General features: G+C 47.8%; 1 protein-coding gene across 1 annotated transcript in view; it reads left to right on the top strand.

Annotated features, from left to right (window-relative positions):
- Nucleotides 1-14,839, top strand: part of LOC138491171 (alkaline phosphatase-like) — a 172,319-nt gene that overhangs the window by 71,767 nt on the left and 85,713 nt on the right. The window contains exons 4-5 of the mRNA XM_069617546.1: nucleotides 3,764-3,938; nucleotides 13,643-13,815. Coding sequence (XP_069473647.1) covers nucleotides 3,764-3,938; nucleotides 13,643-13,815 — 348 coding nt within the window. The remainder of the gene's footprint in view (nucleotides 1-3,763; nucleotides 3,939-13,642; nucleotides 13,816-14,839) is intronic.

The raw sequence follows: 14,839 nt of genomic DNA, 5'->3' as shown, positions 1-14,839 counted from the left end.
CAGAGCTAGCAACATCCCTGTGTTCAACTAGCCGCCCCAGCCTGCCTTTTAACACTGCCTATCGTTGGACCACCAGTTCTCTGGTTCTCCCCTCCCAGATGCATCTAGTCCAACAGGCCCATACCCATCATAAAAGTAGAACTGACGCTCCCTCTAGAGCTCCTTGGCATTTTACTTGGCAGCAGAAACTGTAAGGGTTATCAACCCAAAGGGAATCACCTTGCAGGCCTTTAGGCCATGTTATTGACCATGAGTAGTCCACACTGCAGGCTACCTGAGTTCACTCGTAGTGTTGGCCGCAGTGTAATGCAGATGTGCTAAGGGCCCATACCTGTTCACACCATTTTTCCTGGTCCTGGAATAAATATTGAAATACCTTATCACAGATTGTGCCTGCGTCTTGCACACATTAACAGTATTTCTCCACCGGGCTATTTTGCAGGACATATGCCCAGAAATTAGACAGTGGACGCGATGGTCAGCTCACCGAACCCGCAGGGCCAGTGGCGTAACAAAAAAATGTGGGGGCCCCCTGCGAGACATGCTGAAGGGGCCCCCGCCAACTCAGCAACAAATCACGTGTCATGCCACACTCTGGCCCGGCCTAAATTATCACGCTTGCACAATACACACGAACGTGCTTCTGAAGGGGTACGCCGCACACTGTACTAGGAGAAAGAAATAAATTAGTTTTATTGCAATATACAGCACACTTTCTGAGAAAAATTGGCTAAAATGCCAGAGTGTTTGCAATTGTTTGTAGGGTAACACCAATCCAATACATGCAAGTCACCAACAGTGCACAGGAACATTAATGCTTTGTTATTAAAAATGCCACATTGAAAACATGTCCCACTGTCTGTACAATGTAGACCAGTGTAGACCCGTAATAACATTACAGTAAAGCATGCCAGGCCACATTTGGACATACCTAGACTGGTTGCACCAAACTGCCAGTCGAAGCAATAACACTCATCAACAAGAGAGCACACATTCAAGCCTGGGTCTCTGTGGCCTCTAACAACACGGCCAAACTCTTTAAAATCTGCAAGTAACTGTTCAATCCTGTTGTGGTCTCTACCTCTCCTGTTCCCTCCCAGGCCCTCTGTATGACTCTGGCGTCTCACCTCTCTGTAAAAACTCAGGACATCCTGTCCTCTATCTCCTCTTCCTCTCCCTCTCTCGGCCCCCCTATGGGTAGCTCTACCACTCCTCCTCCTTTCTCCTCTTCCTCTCTGACAACACCTGACAAGGTTTCTAGACAAGTCCGATCTATGAAAGTGTTATCCAGACAGGTGCTCCCCTGCTCCTCCAGAACTATCAAGGACCATATTGACACCCTCGCTCCAGTCTTGGCCGATTTATGTAATCACTCTTTTGCCACTGGAACGTTCCCCTCTCCCCTTTAGCACTCCCTTGTGCACCCACTCCTCAAGAAGCCGTCTGCCGATCCTAGCTGCCCGGCAAACTATCACCCAATCTCCATCACCCATTTCCAGGGCAAATGCTTGGAAAAGCTACCCATCTCCCACCTTACTCACCACACGGAATCTGTTGGTTGTCTCCATGACCATCAGTCTGGCTTCAGAGCTGCCAGATGCATGGAAACTGCTCTCCTGAACACCTTTGAAGATCTGCTTTCTAACCTTGATTCCAGCATTCCTTCGGTCCTGGCGGTTATCATGGTTCCTTTCGTGCTAGTTACAACCAGCCGTCCGGAGCAAACGCGGGGTCCTCCTTCCTCAACCCTTGTTGATGCACCAGTATTTTGTCACCTATTTCTATGTCTGCTTCTTTCGCCCCTCGCCGAGAGTCGGCTCAGTCCTTCATTTTCCTTTTCTCCTCCTTGTCACGGTCCTTTGCTAGTTCTAGCGGGTTTGGTGGACTCAGTGTGATGCCTTTTGTGGGTAGGTGTCGGGCGAGTTATGGAGTGGAGTGGTGCAATTTCTGCTGTCTATGAAGCGAAGTTTGATCCGTTGGACACACAGTAAATGCCATGTTTGTTAGAAGCTGTAATTGTCCGATGTAGTGCAGGCAGCCCTTTCCGGAGTCCACAGAGCCTGAACTTGCAGCAGTTATTTTTAGGGGACAGTTATTTATTTTGCATTTGAACATCATAACACCGTTTTCCTTTTCAATGAAGCCTGTATATGCTTGTGGAATTGCATTAATTAATTGATTATCCCCCTGCCTGCATGCTGGAAAATGCTCTGCTCTCCAGCAGCAATAAGCAAAAGCTGCCAGCAGGGGGCTTTTGCTTGATTGTTGACACCAGAGTTCAGCATTAACTTTCATAATTGAAACTGATTCAGCTTACAAAATGGCTGCACCCAGGTGCCTGAAAATGAAGGCTTTAAATCTATTTTAACAAAAAATAAATTCATAGGAACTTTTTTTTTGAAAACTATGCCAATATATTTTTTAATTATGGCCAACATTTTTAAAACATAACATTTTTGAGTGAACTACCCCTAATTGGAGCTGTAAATGTGCAACAGGTGTCATAAAAATGTCTTAACCGAGTGTGCCTTCAGCAACTTGATTTATATCTGTTCCTTGTACCGGAGGCCCTCTTAAAACAGGCATTGACAATTTGGCTTGTGTATGGGTCTTCGATAGGCATTTGCCAGGCCATTGCCATTATATGCCCAGGCACTCACACCATTTTCCAGCTGTTGCCATCCTTTAGCCATATACTACCATTATGGCAAGTGCCTACACAAAAGCCAAAATAGTTGGTCTTGACAATGGTCGTTGTCAAAAAAGGGCCAGAGCTAGCGTTTGGTGGACATAAGAAGAATAAGTCTCACAAGCTTCCACCAGCATTTATCCTCATCCAGTCCTGCGCCTTGGGAGTGCTTTCCCAGCTGAAATTAACGTAAGCTAGGCCCCCTCACTTATGAGGGAGGGTCAGCCATGGACTCACCAAAGCCGCCTTCTTCGTAATTGCCCGGCTGCCTGCTCCCTCTGGAGAATATTTTGCATTTCAAAATAAATACGTTTTACAAAAAAAGAAAACCTTTCAGTCCATTCACACCAAGGCCACAATGTGAGCCAGTTGCAAAAATACGTTTGTTGGTTTTCCCAAACATTCACCAAATAGATCACTCGGATTGGATGGATGTTTTTCCAGCCGAAATGAATTCCTTAAAATGCCCCTGGCTTTTAAATGCCCTGTGTGGAAGTGGTGATCTGCCTCTTCCCCACCTGGGTTTGCTCCACCCTAAAAGGCATGCCTGTCCACATCCCCAGAAAGCCAGTGTCTTACCCACAAACCATTTATTTAATCAGCAAATTCAATACTTTGCTGGCGCTCTCCCCAAGTCCTCAGTGTGATGCTGTATCCAGAATACACACCTGGCGTTTACCCAACGTTTACTTTAGTCAGTGCCCGGGGCCTAGATGATGTTTCTCAAGCCCCAATTCACTTTCTTTAAAGGAGAACCAGATGTTTTTAGTGCCAGTTAATTAAGAGGGCTCTGGGATGAAAGAGCAAGAATACATTTCTGGTTTCCCCATGTGTACCATGTTCCATTTGTGAGGGGGTCTGAGGATGTTTCCTATTCAAAATGCCAGGTTTTGTATTTTCAATGGTTATGTCTACTAGAGACGGCATCACCCGGTGGGGTTCCACAGGCTGGGGTCTTCGGAAAGTTAAAATGTAAATGAAGGAATATTCTGGCACACAGTGGGCAGCAGGCTTTGCTGGTAGAAGGAGACACTTGGAGAGTGGGCATAACGTTGAGGCCTTCTTCTTTTGCAGACATACAACGTGGACCAGCAGGTCCCTGACAGCGCCGGCACTGCCACGGCCTACCTGTGTGGCGTGAAAACCAACGCAGGGATCCTTGGCTTGAGCGCGGCTGCAGTCTACAAAAAGTGCAACACCACCTCCGGCAATGAAGTGGAGTCCATTCTACACCGGGCCAAGAAAGCAGGTAAGGCAGTTGCTGTCTGTGGATCCAAGCAGAGGTTGGCTTTGCCAGCCATTATGGGCAGGTCAGGTGCTTAGCCACACTGGAGACTCAGGCCCGCCCAGAGGCTAGCACTGCAAGATGCAAGCTGGACAGAAAGATGGATTGTTAGAAATGGTGTAGATGGTTTTGACGCGCTTCTTCTAAAATGGAGGCCGTCTGGCCTACTTGGAGTAACTTTCGAAAGTAAAGAGCCAAGTATTGAAACCACATAGGATGATTAAAGTACAGGTAGACTAGTTATACTTACAAGTATTTTTATTAAGCAATTACAAAGCTGTCTGAAAGTAGTGTATTCATTTAATGGTGATCTTTATGTACCCGGAAGGTGATCACAAATAAAGGGAAAGGGAGGACGGGTATGGAGTGGGATGGGGGAGAAGGGCCACAGCTCTGCAAGGAGTTGATTGGCCGAATTAGCCTCTGCATCCATGCCAAGATGCCAATAGAGCCTTCCAACATCTGGTGCGTGACCGCCCCAGGGAGGCGCACACTGCTTCATGTGACGCGAACATTGATTATTGGCCTGCGATGATGGCCTCTTCTACTCCACCTCTTCATTTGGACACGTTTTGCCGCCAAATGGGTTCTGACTTTTAGGCTGCTTCTTAAGGAAGAGGGTACTGGCTTCCTTGCAATTGGGAAGGGCTCACATGGGCAGTGCTTCCACTAGTGCACATCTGATCTGATGGTAGATTTCCTAAGTTCCCTCCAAAACGAGTCTTTTTTTTTTTCTCCATATTTGCCATTTCCCGGCAAAATTGAAAGTTTTAATGATATAGCGAATCATCCTTTCTCAAGTGATCACTTTTTGAGGGTTTAACAAAACGGCCATCACCAGCGGCAGCGCCCCCGTTGACCCCAAATAATAAATGACACTAACCCATAGTGAAACAATATGTATCCTTTTATTCAAAAAGTGCAAGCAAGCGTTGGTTGAAGTTGAGGTCTCTCGAGTACCGGCCGCTGCTCGTCTTGCGGGTACAAAATCCGAGGCAGGTAAAGGTCAGCAGGTCAATTACATCCTCAGAAAATTCCAATTCTAAAAAATGTTAAACCTAGAAGTGAAACATTATTCTCAGAGTAAAGAGTTGTGAAAAAGTTCAATGGGCTGTACGCAGAGTATTGATTTAATTACCTTGAAAAAAAGAAATCTAGACAATGGGCCTGATTACGAGGAAGGCGCTAGGGGGTTAACGGGGCCGGTAGAGCTGCCGGCCCCGTTTACCCCCTACCGTCTCATTACAAGGTCTGCTCGCGGGCCCCGTTAAGGACGCCTGGTTTTACCAGACGTCCTTAGAGGGTCACGAGAGCGGGCCAGCATGCTAACAACGGGCCCGTCATTAACGCATTCCCATTGTGCCCTGTGGGGGCTCAAATGGGAATGGGGATGGACCGGGTCCGGGTTCCTTAAATGGGGGAAATACCAGACCCTCCAAGGTCGGAATGGCCTGGTATTTCCCCATTCAGGGAACCCGGTACCCGGAATGGGGGTAGCCATGCCGCAAAAAGCGGCATGGTTACCTCCTTCCTCATAATGAGGCCAAATGTCTTAAAAGCCCCCCACACCCACATAAAAGGGCACATTCCCTGAATGCAAAGATGCTCAACCTTTCTTCCTTGAGGAAATCTCCCCCGCTGGAGGGCATAACTCGGCGGTTCGAAAAATTTGAATTGCTACAATAAATATTTGCAAGCCATGGATCAAGAGGGACATTTTGGCCCCCGATAGAGAGAAATGTTCATGCACACTGAGTGTACATGTTATACCACCACATCCACGGTCAAACCTTGCGGCAATAGCACCCTTCTCTAATCTCAAACAGAATTTAGTTTGTAGTGCGATTTGTTTAGAAAGCTCACATATAACTTTGGAGTTAGCCAATGTACAGACCCTTTCCCACAATTGCCATTGCATTAGAATCAGCTGTGATGCCGGATCTTCTTAAACTCACCGATGCTCCATCCAATGCAATCCTTAATATAACCTTAAAGATGGTGTTTACAGAAACACCTGCTTCACCTTTGATAGCGAGGCTGAGCATCCAGGCTGCTTCCTGTAGGAGGCAGTTGGGCTGGCTCAGACTATAGCATTTCACATAGATTCAACCTCAATGAACAAATGAGTCTAAGTTGTTTGTAAGTAAACAGAAACAATTCTCCTTTCGAAAACTAAACTACATATTATGAATGAGATTGTAGTTGAATAGCTGTAGCCATTCCTGAAATATTAGCGAAAGGAAAGTGTTTGGAGCAGGAAGGGATATCTGCGCCAAGGGAAGGCAGGTGGCTGGAACAGCGGGCTAGAATACACATTTTCCGCCCTCTGTTCCAGCCCGCCGAGGCACTTCCCCGGGTGGTGGCATTTTTATGTGGGGAGGCAACAGGGGGCATCTCCCCCACCACATCCCTCCCTCCATATTTACCTGCGGGACCAGAACTTCGTGCGCTGGAGCTCCTGCTCCAGCCGCCTCCATAGTCCCTTTTCCCTTTGGCGGCGGCCATCTTTTTTTCATCCCCCCCCACCCCTTTCGGGAGATTGGCTGCACATACAGCACGAATCCTCAATTGTTAGATGGCTGGGGAAAGCCATGATTCAGGGTGAGAGACAGTGAAAGAGTGAGGAGGGTAGTAGACCTCAAGGGTGCAGCCAGGGCTTTGTTGAACTTTCAAACGCAATATTTTTGATAGTGTCAGCAATTAGCGGGAGAGGGAGATTGGAGGTAGGTCCTTACTTGGTCAAGAACGGGCACCACCTTTTAATTGTATGGTGGGAAACATTTCCCATGAATGTGTGTGAGCGACTAAACAGAGCGAGGAAACCCCAGACCACAACCAGTTTTAGGGTGCTCTCCCCCCGAGAAAAAGTTTTGAATAATGGATTAAAAGGGTTCATTTTACAGCACACTTTTGGGGGAAACCTGGGTAAAAAGCCACACTTTTGTAGGGTAATGAGTGAAAAAACCCACTAAATGCAGGTCACCAACAGTGCACAGGAGCATGCTTATGATTCCTCTGCCCACAATATATGCCAGTATATAGTCCTGCTGGCAGTGCCCAAACATAACAGCACTTGTCTTGGTTTTGACTGTTCTATTCTCTGCCACTAAGAAAACATCAATATTGGCTGCCCCAACGTATTCTCACTACCCACTCACACGTTACAAAACCATCAAGTTGGCCATGTCCATTGAGCCAGTAATGCCACTGTAAGAAAACCTTTATTTTGGGGCCACGAATGCAGGCCAGTATGCAAAGTAAGAACAATCATCATTTGGCTTTGCCCATGCCACTGTAAGAGAACATCCATACCTGGCTGCACCAATGTGGGGCTGTACTCAGCGTAACATTAATCATGTTATCTTTGCTCAAAACGACCATGCTGGCTGCATTTATGTCCTCTCCCCAGAGCACACATCGGTGAGTATCAGGCAGTCTGTTGTAGCCTAGCCTACGCTTGTCCTTCACAGCACACATGAGTCAAAAGTCGGCCTTAATCCCTATGGGGGACCTGGCAACCCAGGGCACGCTCAACACCAACACAAAAGCAGAATTGGACCTCGAGATTAATTTATATGTTGGCTTTGTTGACATTTTGTATATAACACTGGAAATGGAGTGAGACCAGGTTTTGCTATAGATTGCTCACTGTGCTCCAGGACAAGAGTTGTGCAGTGTTCAGTGAACAGACAGAACAGAGAGATCCCTGAAAGCATGGGTGGAGAAGTTTAGACAATAGTTATGCTGCCTACTGTGCAAGCCACACACACACACACACACACACACACACACACACACACACGCACTCATACACGCACTCACACACGCATTCACACACGCACACGCACACGCACACACACACACACACACACTCACACACACATGCATTCCCACACACACACACGTCTAATTCACATGCGTACACAGCATTCACACCCATGCACCACGTGCACTCTCACTGAGACACGCACATGCAGAGACAGCCCCCTGCATGCACACCTGCATACATACACAGAAATGTACAACAATGCTTTTCTGTTTTACCTGCTCCCGCTGCGCTTTCATGCTGCCCCCTCACAAGCTCCCCATGCTCTCTGGCACCCATGCACGAGGCAGACAGGAAGCCTGGGAAGGCCCTTCCTGATTCCTGACATGTATGGCAGATCCGCAGTGCCAGGCATTGCTGCACCAGGTCACCTTAATGTGATGGGAGGCACAGGGGCCCCCATGCACATTTGGCCCTGCAGTCCCTAGCCTGCTTATCCAACGTGCAGTGCAAGGCTGTGAAAGCAAAACACCCCCGGCCTTGCATGGCCATTGCATTCTGGGACACTACAAAATGTAAAGGTAAACCACTTTTCCTTTCTTTTGCTTTGTCTGGCTCTGTGGCTCCTCCATAATCTCGGGAGGATAGCTCAGGTGCAATGCGCTCACCTTGTAAGCAAGATGAGGTGGAGCAACACAGGTTCGATCCCCGGGTCCGCACTTAGAAACCTCTGAGTATTAAGTGCGTACCCAATTACAATAATGGGTGGCAGACCGTTGCTCCACCGCACATCAGCTACCAGAGGGTTTATCCGGGCCAATTATCAGACCGAATGCATTGCCTCCCTTGGCTAGTTAAAGGGAGTGAGATTTGATTTTATTGGTTATTTGTAATGAGCTTAATACCCACAGGCTTCTAAGCACGGACCCGGGGATCAAACCTGGGTTGCTCCGTGTTGTGTTGCTTCCAAGGCGAGCACATTGCCACTGAACTATCCTCCCGAGACGGGAGAAGGTAGCAGAGTCAGTGTGAAGGGCAGCCAGAGTGTCAGTGTTGTAGAAATGGGGAGGAAAACTCCAGTGGATAAGCGAGAGGGTAGGCCAGTGGAAATCCCACGCCCAAAAAACGGAAAAGACCAAAAATTTGACAAACTCCTGATTTATTTAACAATACTTATATAAAACAGGGACAGCACGAACATTAGACAACTCTTTGCAGCTCTCAAGTGAGTTCAAACTCGACAACACCTTAAGAAGAGGTATGACATCACAGATGACGTTTCATTTTCCAAAAACCTAATGTGAGAAAGGATTGGTTAGGGGAATCAATTATATACCCGTTGTATATGGGTTAGTGTGGTAATTGGCTATTGTCGATCTGATGGCTCCACCTTAAACCACCTCCCAAATCGCCACAGGTGAATACATGTCAATCCTACAATATGCCATTGGCCGCTGCAACAGCGTGTAGGACAACGTGGACGGGAAATGGGGATTGGTCAGTAGTGGCTTTCTCAGCCATGGCGATTTGAAAGATTACTAGCACATGAGAACAACAGGGGGTGGTGAGAATGACACCAAGGTGCTGCTCGTCCCAATAAGGTTACAATTTCTGATTCCCTAGGCCGCAAGACAAGACATTCAGCTTTCAATGTTGCACTACCATGTACCTTTTGTCCTGAGACCTGGATGGAAACAAAGATCTCAGTCTTTCTACGTCTGTCTCTAATGAACAGACATTATCCTCCAACTGTAGGTCACGTGTGTGGAGACCACATTTTGGATTATTCTGCTAAACATTTGAGGATTTTGGTCTTATTTACTGCAGGTGTTATTACCTCCTTTGGCCTCTAGAGACTTGCTTGAGCTACCTTTCCCTCAATATTAAGTCTGAGTTGGTGGGAATCTGACATTCCAACATTACTAGTTTCCTGACTAATCTAAGACAACTGTGTCTCATGCTTGGAAACTGGTAACGTCTGTATTTTTCAGTGCTGATTCAAACTTAATTTCCCTGGGAGCCTTGGCAGAACTTGCGCGCTTGTTGTCTGATCTGTTCATGTTTGTCTTTTCTGCTAACTCAGCGAGTCAGGTCTCCCTGCATCTTCAAAGTTTCTCCACTGTCTCCCATTCACCCACATGTGGCTGTGCCATCCATTTTCTTGGCCACTCATTGTAACCACATTCTGCTTTTAAGCAAGCTTTTTGTGTATTCTTGTGCATCTTGCGTTTAAGCATAGCGAGAGTATACAGGCTCTAACCTAGTGGATGCAATCGTATTCTTCATGTCTAAGTGAAATTTGACGTATTGTTCGTGTATCTTTGGTGGTGGATGTGTATGTGCTTCGTGTCTAATGCACATACGTGTGTCATTCTTCCTGGCAATGTTGTTTGCTTTTATCACCTCAGCTCACGGCTCATACAAGTCCTCGATAGTCTGCAGGCTAATGTTGTCTGCGATCCCTGTGGGGAAGGGGCGGTAAGGTTGTCTCCATGAGTACCGTCTTTCCCACCTGCAGTATGGTGGTAGGTAGGAGCCAGATACCACAAGTGATGTGCACCTGCCATTTCTGTAGCATCGGGACATGGGAGGGGCCGATGTGATGAATGACACATTCTTCTGCCTGTATTCAGGGTCAGGAGGGACATACATTTTCTGGTGACAGCAATCAAAGAGAATTTGAGGTCATCGGAGTAGACCTGTTGTGACAAGATCGCTGGCGGCATTGAGGGATATCCGGGGAGTGTGGACGCAGGTGATGGCCAGTGCTGCCTTGGGCCTGTGGACGCTGGAGGCGTGGAGGGCTCTCCAGGGTATGTGACCCTTTGGCAGCCGGTGACACAGGCTGGTGTCCTCTGAGACTCCTCATCACCCTGCCAGCAAGTGTGGCCTCGGTGTCTGTGCCTCCAGCTGCGGATGTGGGTGGAGTCGGCCTTGCACTGTTCCTGGTGGCCTGTGGTGTGGGATTTGGCTTGGCCCTGGTGTGTTGCGGTGTTACACAGTGGGACATCCACCTTGCTGTAGCCTGAGTGGCCCTTTGAAGAGCCGTGGTGATGGTGGTGGCAGGCCTTGAGGGCCTGGATGCACCACTCTCAGATCAGCCGGCAACCTCCTCCTCCTCCTCTGATGCCTCTGGTGATAAACGAGTGCCTGTAGGGGACCTAGGAAATGTCATCAGGTATGATTCCTCCATGTGTGTTGGGATGCAAGACACATTTGTATGGTACAGAGTGGGACCCCACACATATGGGCAAATGGGCATTGTTGGTCAGTGGGTATTGCATGTGGGCCTGTCGTCATGGGGTTGCTTGTAGCGATGAGTGTGTGACACATGGCCAGTTGGTCTTTGCCCTGTGTGTGGGGAGGGAAGGGTGTTGATGCTGGGGCATCTGGCATGCATGCTTGTGGTCCTTTATGCCTCCACATTGACTCCCCAAGTGGAGCTCACATGGTGGGAGTGGGGGTGGTGGCTTAGTCCATGGCACTGTCATTTCTCGATGGGAAACTGCTGTCTAGCCAGCAAGTCTGCACTCTGGTGCACTGTGATTGGTAGGTTGAGAACATGTCAGTGTGGGGGACATGTACCCTCCTGTGGCTTGTCTGCCATGCCAACATGTGGCAGGCCAAGTGGGCCCGCAACATGCTGGTGTGACTGCTGACACGCACCTCAATCCCGCTGGCACAGGGTGCGCCAGTATGGATGTGGTGCGCATGGCATTTGGTTGGGTCACTTGCCATCCCTTCCCACGCTCAGGGGTACCCTTGGTGCCCTGCCCTGTGGATGCTCTGGAGGGTGGCTGAAGTGCCACCCCCTCCCTCCACCCTATTGATATGCACAGCTTCTGGGTCTGCTGAGATGTGTCCCTGTACATTGGGGCATCTTATGCTGGGATGTCATTAGTGCATGCACTTGTTTTGGGGGGGTGTTCACTCACCTTCTGCCTGCCGGCTGCTGGCAATGCCAACACCCGCTATCCCTTCGATGTCTAGCACTTTACTGCATTTCTCCAGCCAGGCTTTGAGGGCCAGTGGCTCCACAGGGCCTCCTCTAGTCCCCAGCGACTCCTGGCGGAGTTGGGGTAGCAGTCCCTGCACCCTGACCCTCAGGTTGTTCCGCCACTTGAGGCAGTCCTCTCCAACACCGGTTACACTTGCCACTGCTGTCACCTTCTGGCAGTTGGCAATCCAGATGGCTGTCCTGCGCTGTGCAGTGGTCTTTCGCTGCCGACTGCAACATGGTTCCTCACAGTGGGCAATGACCTCATCTGTGAGGGCCACTAGCTCCACCTCACTAAATCTGGGTTTGCGCAGGCGATGTTCTGCCACCTTGCCTCTTATCCTCTCCTGGGACATTCTTGCTTGTTTGCAGGGCCGGATGGCTGCAGCAAGTGGAGATATTTAATGGATTCTGTATTTAAAAATGGACACTGCAATGCTTCCTATGCTGATGATGATGCAATTTCTGCTGGCGCTATTAGCGCTGGTGCTAATGGCTGCGGGAAGGCTTGTGGTAGCGCTTTTACCACCAGATTCTCATTGGTAACCCTTATTTTGACGCAGTTTCTGCCGGGCGCTACAACGTTGCCGTGAGAGTCGGGGGCGCGTTCATGCCAGGTTGTGATGCAGCACTAATACAGCTGCACGACCCGGCGGTAACGCTATTTCCACTCAGCTGAAATTACGCCGGATTACCGCTCAACTTGTGTTGAGGCCCTTAGTCTTTTTACAGATGGTAGGTAGAAACTATGGATAGCTGTCACTTGTTCATTAGTTGTCTTTTGCTTGACTTCATCTTGACCTTACTTTTACTGCCACTCTTCATCTATTGGTTAACGTTGACCCACACCAGCTTCCAGGATGCTAGGCTGCAAGCCTGCTTCCGCTTCACTCTTGTCATAGACGATGATTATTGAGTTCCATTGGACGATGAGAATAAATTCAAAGTCTTTCATTCTCACAATAATGGCTGTCCTGGGACATCGGGCTTCATTCTGAGTATGGCGGTGTGGTAAGAAGTGGTGTGAAAGTGGGAGTAATTCTGTTACAACCACTTTACCACCCAATTATCATACCGTTGTATTATGTGTTTCACTGGTATGGTGGCGGATGTGCCTCCAGCAAAAAGCTGGTGGCAAATCACCCCCGTACTGCCAACAATCATCTGAATTACCCCAGAGAAATTACTGCTTGCAGTAATTCTGAAAAATTGCCCATTGGATTCTTTGGGCTTCAGAAATAGAGACTAATACCACCGTGGCATCCCTAGTAATCCCATGATAAATACAAGATGCCGAGTGGCAGTAACCGTAGACAATTTTGACAGTGAATCGGTCGATTTATCACCAAAGTTATAATGAGGCCCATTGTCTGCGGGCACACAGCCCATTCAATATAGCCCCAAGTGGCAGCCCACAGTACCTGATGACAGTTTTCCTGGTCAATATTTATAAAATGTTGTCATATAATGATGGCTACTGTCGTCATTTCAAAAAAGACCAGCCATGTTGGCTCTAGTGAGAAGAAAGACGCACCACATGCTAAGGTTGGTGTCAAAATAAGGAAGCCACCCTCTGTTTCTAGTTCTTCGCTGGTCCCATTTGCAGATATGGAGGGGGTTGGCAAACTGTCCTTGTGTATTCGATCATAGATATTGGCTTCATGAGCATTTTTAAGGGTGCTCAGATATTGTGCAACAGGAAGAACTAATAACCACTAAACTCTTTCTAGGACGTGTTTCTCAAGTCCGAATTTTTGAATTACCCGAAGTATTCTACAACTCTGCCCTTCAGCTGCACTAGATTTACAGACGGTCCATGTTCCGATCTTCCACTGATCTACACCATGCTGGGCATCAATGAAAGGCATGACTTGACTAACAATCCACCTGTTCTTTGTCTTCCAGGCAAATCTGTGGGCATTGTGACCACCACCAGAGTCCAGCACGCTTCTCCAGCCGCCGCCTATGCCCATGTGGTCAGCCGAAGTTGGTATTCTGATGCCGACATGCCCAAGGATGCCGTCAATCAGAGTTGCACGGATATTGCCTACCAGCTTGTCCACAACACAGACATCGATGTAAGTTGTCGCCATCTTTGGTCTATTCCGTAAGGGTGCTGGTAGAACACTGACCAAATTTGCTTTGGGAAAATTAGTTCTCAGGGTTATTTTATTATACTTGAATTTATGTATTTATGTGTAACATGCACAAACCAATTAAATTGTCTGTGTGTCCTGTTAAAATAAAATAAAAAAATAACAGGGGCAGGGGGCACCCCTCTTAATCTGACTGTAGTCAAGTAGATGTTTTCAACTGAACAAAGAGAGCGGTAGCTTTTTGATAAATTCACCTTTGACATTAGTATGTTACATGTAAACTAAATTAGGGTCGCTTGAGACAAAGGTTGTCATGAAAAACTACATTAGAATAATGGCCCACTAAGAGAGACAGGGAGCTGGCCATCTAAAAACAGTGCCTGGCAAATGCCCAATACTTGCAGAGAAGCCAGAACGGGTGACTGTGCCAATGCTTATTTTTAGCCGGACTTCAGAGAAGGACACATATAGTGCTTATACATCGAGTGGCTAAAGGCAGTCCAGGTTAAGACATTTGTATTACACCTGAAGCACGTTTGCATCTATAATTAGGTCATTAACTATAAGAAGATGGCTTTGAATGGACTCCGACAGGCACTTTGTGTCCCTAGTTTGATGTTAAGGCTTGAATATAGAGAGCTTAAAGAGTTCCCATGAGGAGGTGTTTTTTGGGGGGGCAGGAACTGGGTGCGAATGGCCATAGGGATTAGCCTGTCCATGGGCAGTCAATGGGTGAACAAATAACCAAACAACACCTACAAGCTTTGTGTCCATCCTCATATGCCATTTCTCGCCATCTGTACTATAATGCAATAGTTTCAATTTATGGGCGGTGCTTTACCACCTAGTAGTCCAAACGCAAATGAAAAGAGAGAGGCTTGGGGGTTCAGCAAAAGTGGTCAGGGCATTTCCTAGCTAAGCAAGGAGTAATAATTTATGAACCTGACAAGGAAGTGGACAGCGTGGGAATAGAAATAGAATTGGGGTGGGGAGGGTGTTTCATAGC

The sequence above is a fragment of the Ambystoma mexicanum genome, chromosome 10, assembly GCF_040938575.1.
Source record: "Ambystoma mexicanum isolate Mex_15411 chromosome 10, UKY_AmexF1_1, whole genome shotgun sequence".
Lineage (NCBI taxonomy): Eukaryota > Metazoa > Chordata > Amphibia > Caudata > Ambystomatidae > Ambystoma > Ambystoma mexicanum.
The sequence above is the reverse complement of the archived record's forward strand: the minus strand, read 5'-3'. Positions and strand labels throughout refer to the sequence as shown.